The following is a 12,490-nucleotide window of genomic DNA, read 5'->3' as shown; positions in this document are numbered from 1 at the left end:
TCGGTAGCAGATCTGCCTAGCTTGCAGGTGCGGGTGGCAGTTCTGCCCTTGCATGGGCAGCTGGGCCTGATCTGTCTGTTGGTTGTAGGTCAATCTACCTTGCAGGCGCTTGGGGCGGCTCTGCCCCTCTGCGGGTTGCTGGGCCTGTTCTGCCGGTGGGTCGCAGGTCCGCCTACCTTGCAGGCGCTGCGGTGGCTCTTCCCCTCCGCAGGCCGCTGGGTCTGTTCTGTTGGTGGTCGCAGGTCCGCCTACCTAGCAGGCAAGGGCTGCGGCTTTGCCCCTCCCCCAACCAGGGCGATGCATCTACCACGCTGTCGGGCCGCTGTGCCTGTTCTGCTGGTGGGTTGCAGGTCCACCTACCTTGCAGGCACTGGGGCAGTTCTTCCCCTCCGCAGGCCGCTGGGCCTATTCTGTTGGTAGTCGAAGGTCTGCCTACCTAGCAGGCAAGGGCTGCGGCTCTGCCCCTCCCCCAACCGGGGCGATGCATCTACCAAGCTGTCGGGCCGCTGGGCCTGTTCTGGTGGGTAGTAGGTTGGCCTACCTTGCAGGCGCAGAGGGCGGCTCTGCCTCTGCGCGGGTTGCTGGGCCTGTTCTGCCAGTGAGTACTGAAGGAGATTTTAGAAAATGGAAAGATCTCCCATGTTCTTGGATAGGCAGAATTCGTATTGTCAAAATGGCCATACTATCAAAAATGCTATAGAGATTTAATGCAACTCCTATTAAGTTTCTGATGATATTCTTCATAGAATCAGAAGTAGCAATCATGAAATTCATTTGGAAAAATAAAAGCCCAGAATAGCCAAAGCAATCCTTAGTGAGAAAAGTGAAGCAGGAAGCATCACAATACCAGACCTGAAATTATACTACAGAGCTATAGTAAAAAAAAAAAACAACCAACATGGTATTGGCACCAAAACACACATGAAGACCAAGGAAATGGAATAGAAGACACAGAGGCAAACCCACATAAATACTCTTATCTCATACTAAATAAAGGCATCATAAACATACATTGGAGAAAAGATAGCCTCTTCAACAAATGTTGGGGAAACTGGAAATCCATATGTAGCAAAATGAAACTATACCCCTATCTCTCACTCTGCATAAAACTCAACTCAAAGTGAATCAGGGACCTAAGCTAGAGACCCTGTGCCTACTAGAATAAAAAGTAGGCTCAACTCTCCATCATGTTAGCTTAGGAATCAAATTCATCAATAAGACTCCTAAAGTGCAGGCAGTAAAATCAAGAATCAATAAATGATTGGTATCAAACTAAAACTTCACAGCAAGGGAAACAATCAAAAAATGAAGATAGAGCCTATAGAATGGGAGAAAATCTTTGCCCTCTGCACCTCAGAGCCTTAATCTCCAGGATATATAAAGAACTCAAAAAACTTAACACCAAAAAACCAAATAACCCAATCAATAAACGCACAAAGGAACTGAACAGGCACTTCACAAAAGAAGAAATATGATATGGTTAACAAATATATGAAAAAAGGTTCAACATCTCTATCAATTAGAGAAATGCAAATTAAAACTACATTGAGATCTCACTGCAGTCAGAATGACAATTATCAAGAACACAAGCAATAATAAATGTTGGTGAGGAAGTGGGGGAAAAGGTACACTCATACATTGCTGGTGGGATTACATATTGGTGCAACCTCTCTGGAAAGCAGTATGGAGATTCCCAGAAAACTTGGAATGGAACCACCATCTGACCCAGCTATCCCACTCCAGGGTATAACCAAAGGATTTATCATACTACAGTGATGCAGCCACACCAATGTTTATAGCAGCTCAATTCACAATAGCTAAACTATGGAGCCAATCTTGATGCCCTTAACAGATGAATGGATAAAGAAAATGTGGTACATATACACAAAGGAATATTATTTAGCCTTAAAGAAGAATGAAATTATGGCATTTGCAGGAAAAAGGATGGAGATGGATAATACTAAGCTAAGTGAAATAAGCCAAACCCTCCAAAATCAAAGGCTAAATGTTTTTATTTTTTTGACAAGCAGATGCTGATCCATAATGGGAGGGGAATGAGGGGACTTTGGATTGTGCAGAGGGGATTGAGGGGAGGGAACAGGGTATGAGGAAGGGAAGGACAGTGGAATGAAATGGACATTATTACCCCACACACTTTTGGTGTGACTCTGCACCATATTTAAACAGAGGAATGAGAAGCTGTGCTCAATTTTTGTACAATGTGTCAAAGTGCATTCTACTGTTATATATAACTAATTAGAACAAATTAAAAAAATTAAAAAAGAAATGACTGATTGAATGACTATTTCTTCCTTTTGTCATTTAGTGTGCTTCCCTAAATAATATAACAGCATTTCCTGTGTTGAATTTTGTACAAATATAACCAGATAGGACATAAACTTTCATGTCTAACTTATTTAGTATCATGATTTAAAGAGTCAAAACATGTTGGGTATAGTTATACAGTTGGCTCTCTGACCACAGATTCTGCATGTGGGAATTCAGGCAATCATGGATAGAAATATTTGGAAAAAAAGCATCTGTACTGATCACATACAGATTTTTTTCCTTGTCATTATTTTTTAAACAACATAGTCTTAACAACTATTGAAGCAGCACTTACATCATAATCTTTTGATTTTACTAGCACTCTCTACATTTTTACTTTCTACTTCATTGATCTCTGCCTTTGTCTTTATTGTTTTATTTCTCACTGGCTGTATCTCTTTATTTCTCTTTTCCTTTTCCCCCTCTGTGGCTATTTACTCAATTTCTGGATATGAATGGTAGCTCATTATAGCTAAACTTTCAGGTCTCCTGAAATGCATATTTAATGTGCTGCTTGCAATCTGCTCTAAAAGTTAACATGTAGTGTTTTCATTGGCATTCAGTTTTAAGTATAATTTTTATGAATAACTTTATGCTTATATTTAACATGTCACTGAATTTTCAGACATAATGAATTTTTAAAACTATCCTTTTATTATTTTCTCCTTTTTGCACTACTCTGAATATGTAGCTTATATGACATTGGTCCTTTCTTAAAAATATTTTATTTTTAGTTGTAGATGAACACAATACCTTTATTTTATTTATTCATTTTTATGTGGTGCTGAAGATCAAACCCAGTGCCTCACACATGCTACCCAAGTGCTCTGCCACTGAGCTACAACTCTAGCCCCTGACACTGATCCTTAATAATGTAATAAAGCTTCGTTTTATAATCTAATTATGATCAATACTTGTAAATGTGCTTGAAAAGAATGTTTATTTTCTGTTTACTGGATATAGAACTTTTCACAACTAAGATATACAAATTTATACCACTATATAAATAAACCTGTTAGCTGCTCTGCTTAGATTCTAGATAGTTCTTACTTTTGTTTGCTTGATGACTTTGTGGAGGGGAATGCTAAATTCTCCAACCACAGCTGATGCTTGATACAGTTTTACATGTTGAAGTCCAAGTTGGTGCAGTGAGAAAGACAAGTAAGCAAAAGCTCAAGAACAGAAATGGAAGGTATAAACTCTTCATTATCTGAAGATGATATACTGTATACCTATAAAAATTATATAAAATTATTAGAATAAGTGAGATTAGCAAAGTGGCTGATATAAGACCTGTATCCTAATATGAATTTTATTTCTATATGTAAATAATAAAGAATTAGGAAATGTAATTGAAGAAGCACCATTTACTGAAAGGTAGCTAGGAGTTAGATATTACAGAGATGTGAGTCCAAGAAATGCCCAGAGATGATGCCATAGCATCAGTGTTTTTAGTAGTGAACACTGCAAACTATTTAACATCCATCAACTAAGAACTAGTTAAATACATTTTATTACATTATATAGCAGAGATTGTGGTACCATTAAAAATGAAAATGTTGACATTGACACAAAAAGATGTCTGTGACACACACACATATAATTCTAATTGTAAAGATGTAACATGTGTGTGTATGTGTATGTGTGTGTGGTTCTAGAAATGGAGTCCAGGGTCTTGTTCATGCTCAACATGTACTTTACCACTGTAATATTGCCAGCTCCTGCAACATATTTCTTAGTAAAAAGAAACCCAAAAGGTGACAGAGAAAAAAGGTAAACTAATTTCATTTATGTAAAATAATTCATACATATCTATTTTTTTTATACATACAGAAAGGTGTCTAGAAGCATGTTCACCAAAACATTGTAGCTATCACTTCTTGATTGGATTTTGGTAATTTCATCTTTGAGCTTTTCTTTTTTTCATAACTTCTTTAAATATTAAATATGCATCATTTTTATTCTAAGGTAATGGCTATATTCTATTCTTAACTGTGGTAATGGTCACATAGATGTTCAGTTTCACTCTTCTTTAAAATTTACATGTATGAATAAGACGGTGTTGTGGTTTGGATATTAGGTATTTCCCAAAAGCTCATATGTTAGACAATGCAAAAATTTTCAGAGGTGAAATGACTGGGTTATAAAAAGCCTTGACCTAATCAGTGAATTAATCCACTTGATTAACTGGGTGGTAACTGTAGGTAGGTAGGGTGTGGCTAGTGTGGAGGTAGGTCACTGGGGTGTGCCTTTGAGGTTTATATTTTGTCCCCTGTAAGTGGAGCCCTCTCTGCTTCTTGATTATCATGTCCTGAGCTCCTCTGCCATACTCTTCCTCCGTGGTATTTTGCTTCACCTTGGAGTCATCCATCTATGGATTGAGAACTCTAAACTGTGAGCCAAAATAAACTTTGCCTCCTCCTGTGTTGTTCTTGTCAGGTTTTTGGGTCACAGTGATGAAAAATCTGATTAAAACAGTCTTTTGATATATGCTTCACAATGCAATAATGGTATTTTAAAAGAAGGTATCACTGTTACAATCAGAACATAAAATAAAGCTATTTTTCAATTCCAAAAAGTTGTACTTTTGGGACAATGATAAGGAAGAAAGATTTTTTTTTGTAAAAAAAGAGTCAATGTGTTTCAGATGGGACTGTGGGGGAAATAGCTTTTTAAAAATTATTTATTTATTTACTTATTTATGCCATGCTTAAGATTGAACCCAGAGCCTCACACATGCCAGGCAAGCACTGTATCACTGAGCCATATCTCCAGCTTCACGAAACCACTTTTAAAGAGAATTACTTACAAAGTTATTTAGACAATAAAAATTGGAAGGGAAACCTTACCATGGAGAGTAGGCAGGCCACAGTTGCCTGTGGATGCAGAAAGTGTGGCCATGCTTGGAATGCTCCAAGGATCCTCCCTTCCCCCAACCTCCAAGACAGCCACTTTAGTGTTGTCTTTAATTACCTGATCAGCGCACCCGTAGAACAAGGAGATAGTAGTGGTGCCAAAGATGAGGCCAGGCCAGGGGATGTCTCCAGAGATGGGATCTCGAAAGATATGGAGAGCATCTTGGCGAGGCATGTAGCACTCTGGCTTGGCAGTCCAGTTTCCTTCGCTGATCACACTTGGGATGGCGTGGAAGTACTTATGTGCCATCCCCTCATATCCTCCCACTTCACTAAAGGCTTAAAAAAATGATATTTATCAGTTCTTTAAAGAGCATAGTAACACATGACTGAAGAATTAAGACTACACAGTAAGAGCCAGTGTGATTGATTGTATCTTATCTCTAAAGGACAATGAAGTGACATGTAGTCAAGACCTCATGTGCTTAAGGAAAGACCAGCTCTTCCTTCTTCTCTGCTATACTCCATAGAGTGTGCTTTTAGATAGGCCTGGTCAAACTGTCTGTTATTCTAATCTGGTACATGACCCAGGCCTGGCCAACATTTCCTGTCTCCTGGTAACAACTGATGTATGAGGAATGGACATAAAACCTATTCAGAATTTGCTCTAAGATTCTTCTGCTGAAGAAATAGACAAAGACTGCTTCTTCCACTGTGTTCTGAGCCAATATGTAAGTTTGAAGCTTACAGTTCATTCAGAACCCTAGATCCAGTTATGCCTGAAGGTGCTCCTGAAATATTTTATTCTAAGAGCCAAGAAAATGCTTATTTGCCTATACCAGTTTTGAACTAAAATTCTATCATGTATTATCTAAAGAATCTTGACTAAAACAAAGATTAATATCCTTTTTCCTGAAATGTCAGAAAAACGTTTATAAAACTTCCTACTTGAAGTTTTCTTCAGAATCTATGGCATTTCTCCCTGATACCCTAAGTGACATAAAATATTAACATTAAAGAAAAACTTTAAAAAATCTACTTAACAATGTTTTATTTATTTTTTTGGCATATAAAATCATGTTCCTTTGAAATGCACTCAATTTTTGAAGTAGGTTCAGAGTCATTTGGATTCAAGACTGACCAATAAAAGGATACTGAATGACTATGGATTTAGCAAAAGCCATCTCATGGCATTTATAAAAATGAATTCATGTGGATTAAGAAAGGTAAAACACAAAGCTACAAAGATATTAGAAGACAACAGAAGAACATCATTATAACTTTGGTTAGTGAGCACATTCTTAAACATGATATGAAAAGGAAAAGGAAGGGGCTGTGGCTGTGGCTGTGGCTGAGTAGTAGTGTGCTTGCCTAGCAAGTGTGAGGCTCTAAGTTAAATTCTCAGCACCACATATAAATAAATAAATTAAATAAAGGTCCATTAATAACTAAAAAATATTTAAAAAAAGAAAAAAGAAGGTTGACAATTATGACCTCAAAATTTAAAATTTATGATAGAAATCACACTAAAAGTGTTAGCCTGAAAGAAGAGATTCACATAGAAAAGATATATGTGAATATAAAAGATTCATATATAAAAGATTCATGTGCATCACTGATCAAGAAAAACTACTGGAAAGAAATATGGCAGGAAATATAAACATGTAATTTATTTTTAAAAAAATTTTAATTGATTTTAAAAAAATAAATGACAGCAGAATGTATTACAATTCTTATTACACATATATAGCACAGTTTTTCATATCTCTGGTTGTATATAAAGTATGTTCACACCAATCTGTGTCTTCATACATGCACTTTGGATAATGATGATCATTACATTCCACCATCATTTATAACCCCATGCCCCCTTCCTTCCCCTCCCACCCCTCTTCCCTATCTAGAGTTTGTATATTCCTCCCATGCTCCCTCTCCCTACCCCACTATGAATCAGCCTCCTTATATCAGAGAAAATATTTGGCATTTGTGTTTTGGGGATTGGCTAACCTCACTTAGCATTATCTTCTCCAATGCCACTCCATTTGCCTGCAAATGCCATGATTTTGTTCTCTTTTATAGCTGAGTAATATTCCAATGTGTATATATGCCACAATTTTTTAATGCATTCATCTACTGAAGGGCATCTAGGTTGGTTTCACAGTTTAGCTATTGTGAATTGTTTTGCTATAAACATTGATGTGGCTGTGTCCCTGTAGCATGCCGTTTTTAAGTCCTTTGAGTATAGACTGAGGAGAGGGATAGCTGGGTCAAATGGTGGATCCATTCCCAGTTTTCCAAGGAATCTGCATACTGCTTTCCATATTGGCTGCACTAATTTGCAGTCTCACCAGCAATGTATGAGTGTACCTTTTTCCCCCACATTCTCACCAATACTTATTGTTAAACATGTAATTTATAAAAGAGGGAATACAAACAGTCACTAAGTAAGTAAAAAATGCTTGGCCTAACCAGTATTTGGAAACTTTAAATTGAAACAAAAACAAGAAGTGGGATACTTAAAAAAACTGTTAAATGGGCAAAAATTTTAAAGATTTTAAAAACATTTGAGTGTTGGCAGAGGGTGAGGTTAGGATATACATTATCATATACCGCTAAAGATAAAAGGATAAAAGTTAGCAGTTTTTTCTTCTTCTTCCTTTTTTTTTTGTGGTGCTGGGGATCAAACCCAGGGGCTTCACATGTGCTAGGCAAGTTCTCTCCTACTGAGCCACATTCTCAGACATGAGAATATGTTGGATAGCTATTTTAGAGAGGAATTTGGAGTATCTTTGTCAAAACTGGGTTTATTTCAATAGTGAAAGGTGAATTAACATTAGAAATCAAGTCAGTATAGTTCACTGAATTAACAGGAAAAGGAAAAAAATCATCTTAGTAGGTGTGGTAAAAACACTTAATACAATTCAAAAGTAATTTGTGATAATTTGTAGTGAACTAGTAATAAAAGGAAACTTTGTTAGTCTTACAAAGGACATCTATAAAATATTGACAGAAAATATTTTATTTAATGTTGGAATATTCCAAGTTTTCCCTCTAAGACTAGGGATGAGGCAAGTATGTTTGTTCTTTCCACTTTTTTAAAAAATATTTTTTAGTTGTTGATGGACCTTTATTTTGTTTATTTTTATGTGGTACTGAGGATTGAACTCAGTGCCTCACACATGCTAGGCAAGCATTCTACCACTGAACCACAACCCCAACCCCTGTTCTTTCCACTTTTATTCCATACTATACTAAAGGTCCTGGGCAAAAGAAAAAAAGTTTGGAAAGAAGGGAACAAAACCACAATTTTTTGACTTGGTTATTGGTCATTAGTATGTATTCACCTTGTGATAATTCACATGACTTTGCTCTTTGATGTGAGTACTTTCTGGTAAAAATTATTATATATACAAAATAAAAATGATGCACTAGATCTATACTTGTTGTGTAGAAATTTGTCTATGCAACAGGTGTTGGAAAAATGGTATAAAACTGTATTTTTAAAAAATGCATTTTATATTTGATGGACACAAATTAATTGTACACATTCATAGGGCACACAATGTGACATTTCAATACATGTATACAATGTACAATGGTCAGATAGGAGGAACCGCATATCTATCATCTCAGACATTGATCATTTCTGTCGAGAACATTCAAAATCCTTTCTACTAGATATTATGGAATACTCAATTAATTATGGCAACTATGTTGTCATTCTGTGCCATATAACATTCCTTTTTACTTAAAGGAATAACTATATCCCTGTAAACTTTATATTTTGATTCTATTAAAATATATATACATAAAAATGTTTGTATATGTGAATAATATATTTCAAAGGATATACCCAAATTTATAATAGTTGTTGTTTTTGAGTAATGAACCAAGAAACTGCGGATGATCTGTATTTCACTGTATTCCTTTTGGTTTACTTAGCATGAAGAATAAAATATGTAGATATTCCATCTTATTGCATTCAGAACAGCAAGTATCCAGGACACAAGTAACAATAAATGTTGGCAAGGATATTGGGAAAAAAGGTCCACTCATACATTGCTGGTGGGACTACAAATTGGTGCAATCACTCTGGAAAGCAGTATACAGATACCTCAGAAAACTTGGACTGGAACCACCATTTGACCCAGTTATCCCACTCCTTGGCATATACCTAAAGGACTTAAAATCAGCATACTATAGTGATACAACCACATCAATGTTTATAGCAACTCAATTCACAATAGCTAAACTATATTGGAACCAGCCTAGGTGCCCCTCAACAGATGAATGGACAAAGAAAATATGGTATATAGACACAATGGAATACTACTCAGCTATAAAGAGAAATAAAATTATGGCATTTGCCAGTAAATGGATAGAACTGGAGAGGCTATCATACTAAATAAAATAAGCCAGTCCTCCAAAACCAAAGGCCAAAAATGTTCTTTCTGATAATGCAGATGCTAACACACAATAAGGGGCGAGGAGGGAAGAATAGAAGTTCATTGGATTAGACAAAGGAGAATGAAGGGAAGGGAGAGGATGGGAACAGGAAAGACAGTAGAATGAATCAGATATAACTTTCCTTTGTTCACATATGAATATAAGACCAGTGTAACTCTACATCATATACAACCATAAGAATGGAGTCCTAATTAGAATAAGTTATACTCCATGTATGTATAATATGTCAAAGTACACTCTATTGTCATGTATATCTAAACAGAACAGCAACTAAAAAAAGGAATAAAAATATAATTGTATGTGTATGGGTTCTTACAGTGACTAGACTGAGAGACAACACTGATTTGGATGCATAAGGGGTTGTATATTTTTAAAAGAAAACAATTGTTTCATAACTTAATAATAGTTTATTTCTCAAAAAACTTAACCTGAATACCTCCATTAAAAATCCCATTAGATTTCTCAGTAAAAATCTAGAGATATAACTGTTAACACTATATGGAACATTGTATCCTCTCCTTAGTTTATTTTATTTGGGCACATTGTATCCTCTCCTTAGTTTATTTTATTTGGGTACCATTATCAAATTTTGGGGTAGACTTCATAGGTTTAAAAAATGTTGATATGTAATATTAGCCCAAAAACAAACACATGGTTTACTGTGCTTTGTAGCTGAAAATTTCGTTACTCAAATTAGTCATTGATCTCCATACATTTAAAAATGATACAATTCCTTGGATCACGTTTGACCTGTATTTTGTTTTCCTGCACTGAGAACAATTCATGGTATACTACTACTTCCTGGGTGGCAAGGAAGGGCACTGTGTGATTCTGTTTGATCTTATCTGTTCTTATTCCATGAGACTCATCAATATACTCTCTGAAACTATAATCCTTAAATTGTGTTCACATATTATTTCAATAATTTTCTATTACCCAAGCCCAGAACTTTTCCTTCTAGATTTCTGAAAGACCAATCTCTGAGCCATAGGGCAGTGGTCACATCAACTTGCTAAGCTCACACCCCTAGCTGTGGAAAGAAATTTCCATTTTAAGTGTCTCCTTGCCATTACTGACCTATAATATGTTATAGATTAGGTTTTGTTATTAAAAAGAGAGTTCTTGGTGTGTCTTACTCTTGGTATATTTCATAAACAAGCTGAGACTTATTTTCCTCATTTGTAAAATGGGAGTAACTAAAGTAATTATGCCTCATGGTGATTGCGATAATTAAATCAGACAACATAGATAAATGCCTACCTGAGACCTGATAATATTCAACTTGTGTCAGCTACAATATTTAAAAATTCTTTTAGTAGTAGATGAAAACAATACCTTTATTTTGTTTTATTTGTTTTTATGTGGTGCTGGGGATTGAACCCAGTGCCTCCCATGTGTGAGGCAGGTGCTCTACCACTGAGCCATAACCCCAGACCTCAGCTATAATATTTTCATTCTCATAACTTAATAAGTACCTACTAAGTACTAAATTCATCAGGCTGCACAATGGGTGGGAATATTTTGTGTGGATCAGAGAAGAAAGATGTGTTGATGGAATAATGATGAAATCACACTATTTGGGGTGAATAGTCCATTGACTTTGACAGAAGTATTTAATTGAGTGAATGAAAGGAAAGGGTTTTTCAATTGGAAAGGAAGAACAGGTAAAAAGCGCTGGAATGGGGATGAGTATGACAGGCCAGATACTGGAGTTTATTATCTCTGCTTTATTACTCAACTTCTCTTTATCCTGAATTGAGCAGAGATTTCCTCCCCAGTTTTCAGCATAAGCTTTGACAACACTCTTAGTTTTTGAGGGCTTCAGTATCCTCATTTGTGAGATGAAGGTGCTGATGACCTAGGACAGCTACAGATTTAAAGATTCTACCCTCTGATGCCCAGTCTTCTTAAGTTTTACTTACCAAAACTCATTAACAAGACTGATCCTAAAATCATAACAGCAGCATGTAAGACTTCAGTATAAACCACAGCTGTCAAACCCCCTGAAGAAAAAGAGAATGAGAAATGAAAACCACATCTGACTTTGCTGACTGTAATTTCTGAATCACCTACTCAATTCATCTTTTTCCTCCTATCTCTCTTCATTAAGACTTTATATCCCTTTAAATCAGAGTCTTTTAAACTACTTGTACTTGGTTTTGGTACTTTCTCTTTTCTCCTGTAAATATTCTTGACAATCTTTTATAAGATTCTTAGCTTGCTCTTCTATATCCCAATTTTCCAAATTTTTTCAGATAAAAATCTGATAGATCTCTTAAGCAAAAATAATGCAACCTTCATCACAAAAATCTCAGTTTAAAGGAACAGTTAGTAGCACCCTGGCCTCTACCCACTTGGTAGTATCCCCTGTGACAACGAAAAATGTCTCCAAACATGTCTCCTGAGAAGCAAAATCCAGCTCCTATTCCCATGTTTTGTGATCCATTGAATACACTCTACTTCCCACTGATTCTCTTTACTTGTACTCTAGTGAACTCCTGGGAACATAAACCAGTGGTGTGGCTGGAAAAGAATGACAGGAGCTCCCATTCTCCAAACCTAGGTAAAGGCTCCCTAGAACACAACTGCCTACGTAAAAGATCCCGTCTGGGGAGGAAAGACGGTGAAATGAGATGGACATCATTACCCTAAATACGTGTATGAAGACACGAATGGTTTGAATATACTTTGTGTACAACCAGAGACTTGAAAAATTGTGCTTTATATATGTAATATGAATTGAATCAGATTCTGCCATCATTTATAACAAATTAAAAATTTTTAAAAAGATCTCATCCAAAGACCTTGCCAGGTGACTTAAGGCCTATGTATCCCCCTCA

General features: G+C 36.2%; 1 protein-coding gene across 1 annotated transcript in view; it reads right to left on the bottom strand.

The window, feature by feature from the left end:
• Positions 1–12,490, bottom strand: part of LOC113199521 (sodium/glucose cotransporter 1-like) — a 68,933-nt gene that overhangs the window by 38,257 nt on the left and 18,186 nt on the right. Inside the window, exons 7-8 of the mRNA XM_077796468.1 lie at positions 11,573–11,653; positions 5,302–5,522 (exon numbers count right to left, since the gene is read on the bottom strand). Coding sequence (XP_077652594.1) covers positions 5,302–5,522; positions 11,573–11,653 — 302 coding nt within the window. The remainder of the gene's footprint in view (positions 1–5,301; positions 5,523–11,572; positions 11,654–12,490) is intronic.

Source organism: Urocitellus parryii, chromosome 3 (genome assembly GCF_045843805.1).
Source record: "Urocitellus parryii isolate mUroPar1 chromosome 3, mUroPar1.hap1, whole genome shotgun sequence".
Lineage (NCBI taxonomy): Eukaryota > Metazoa > Chordata > Mammalia > Rodentia > Sciuridae > Urocitellus > Urocitellus parryii.
This window is presented reverse-complemented; position numbering and strand designations above follow the sequence as displayed.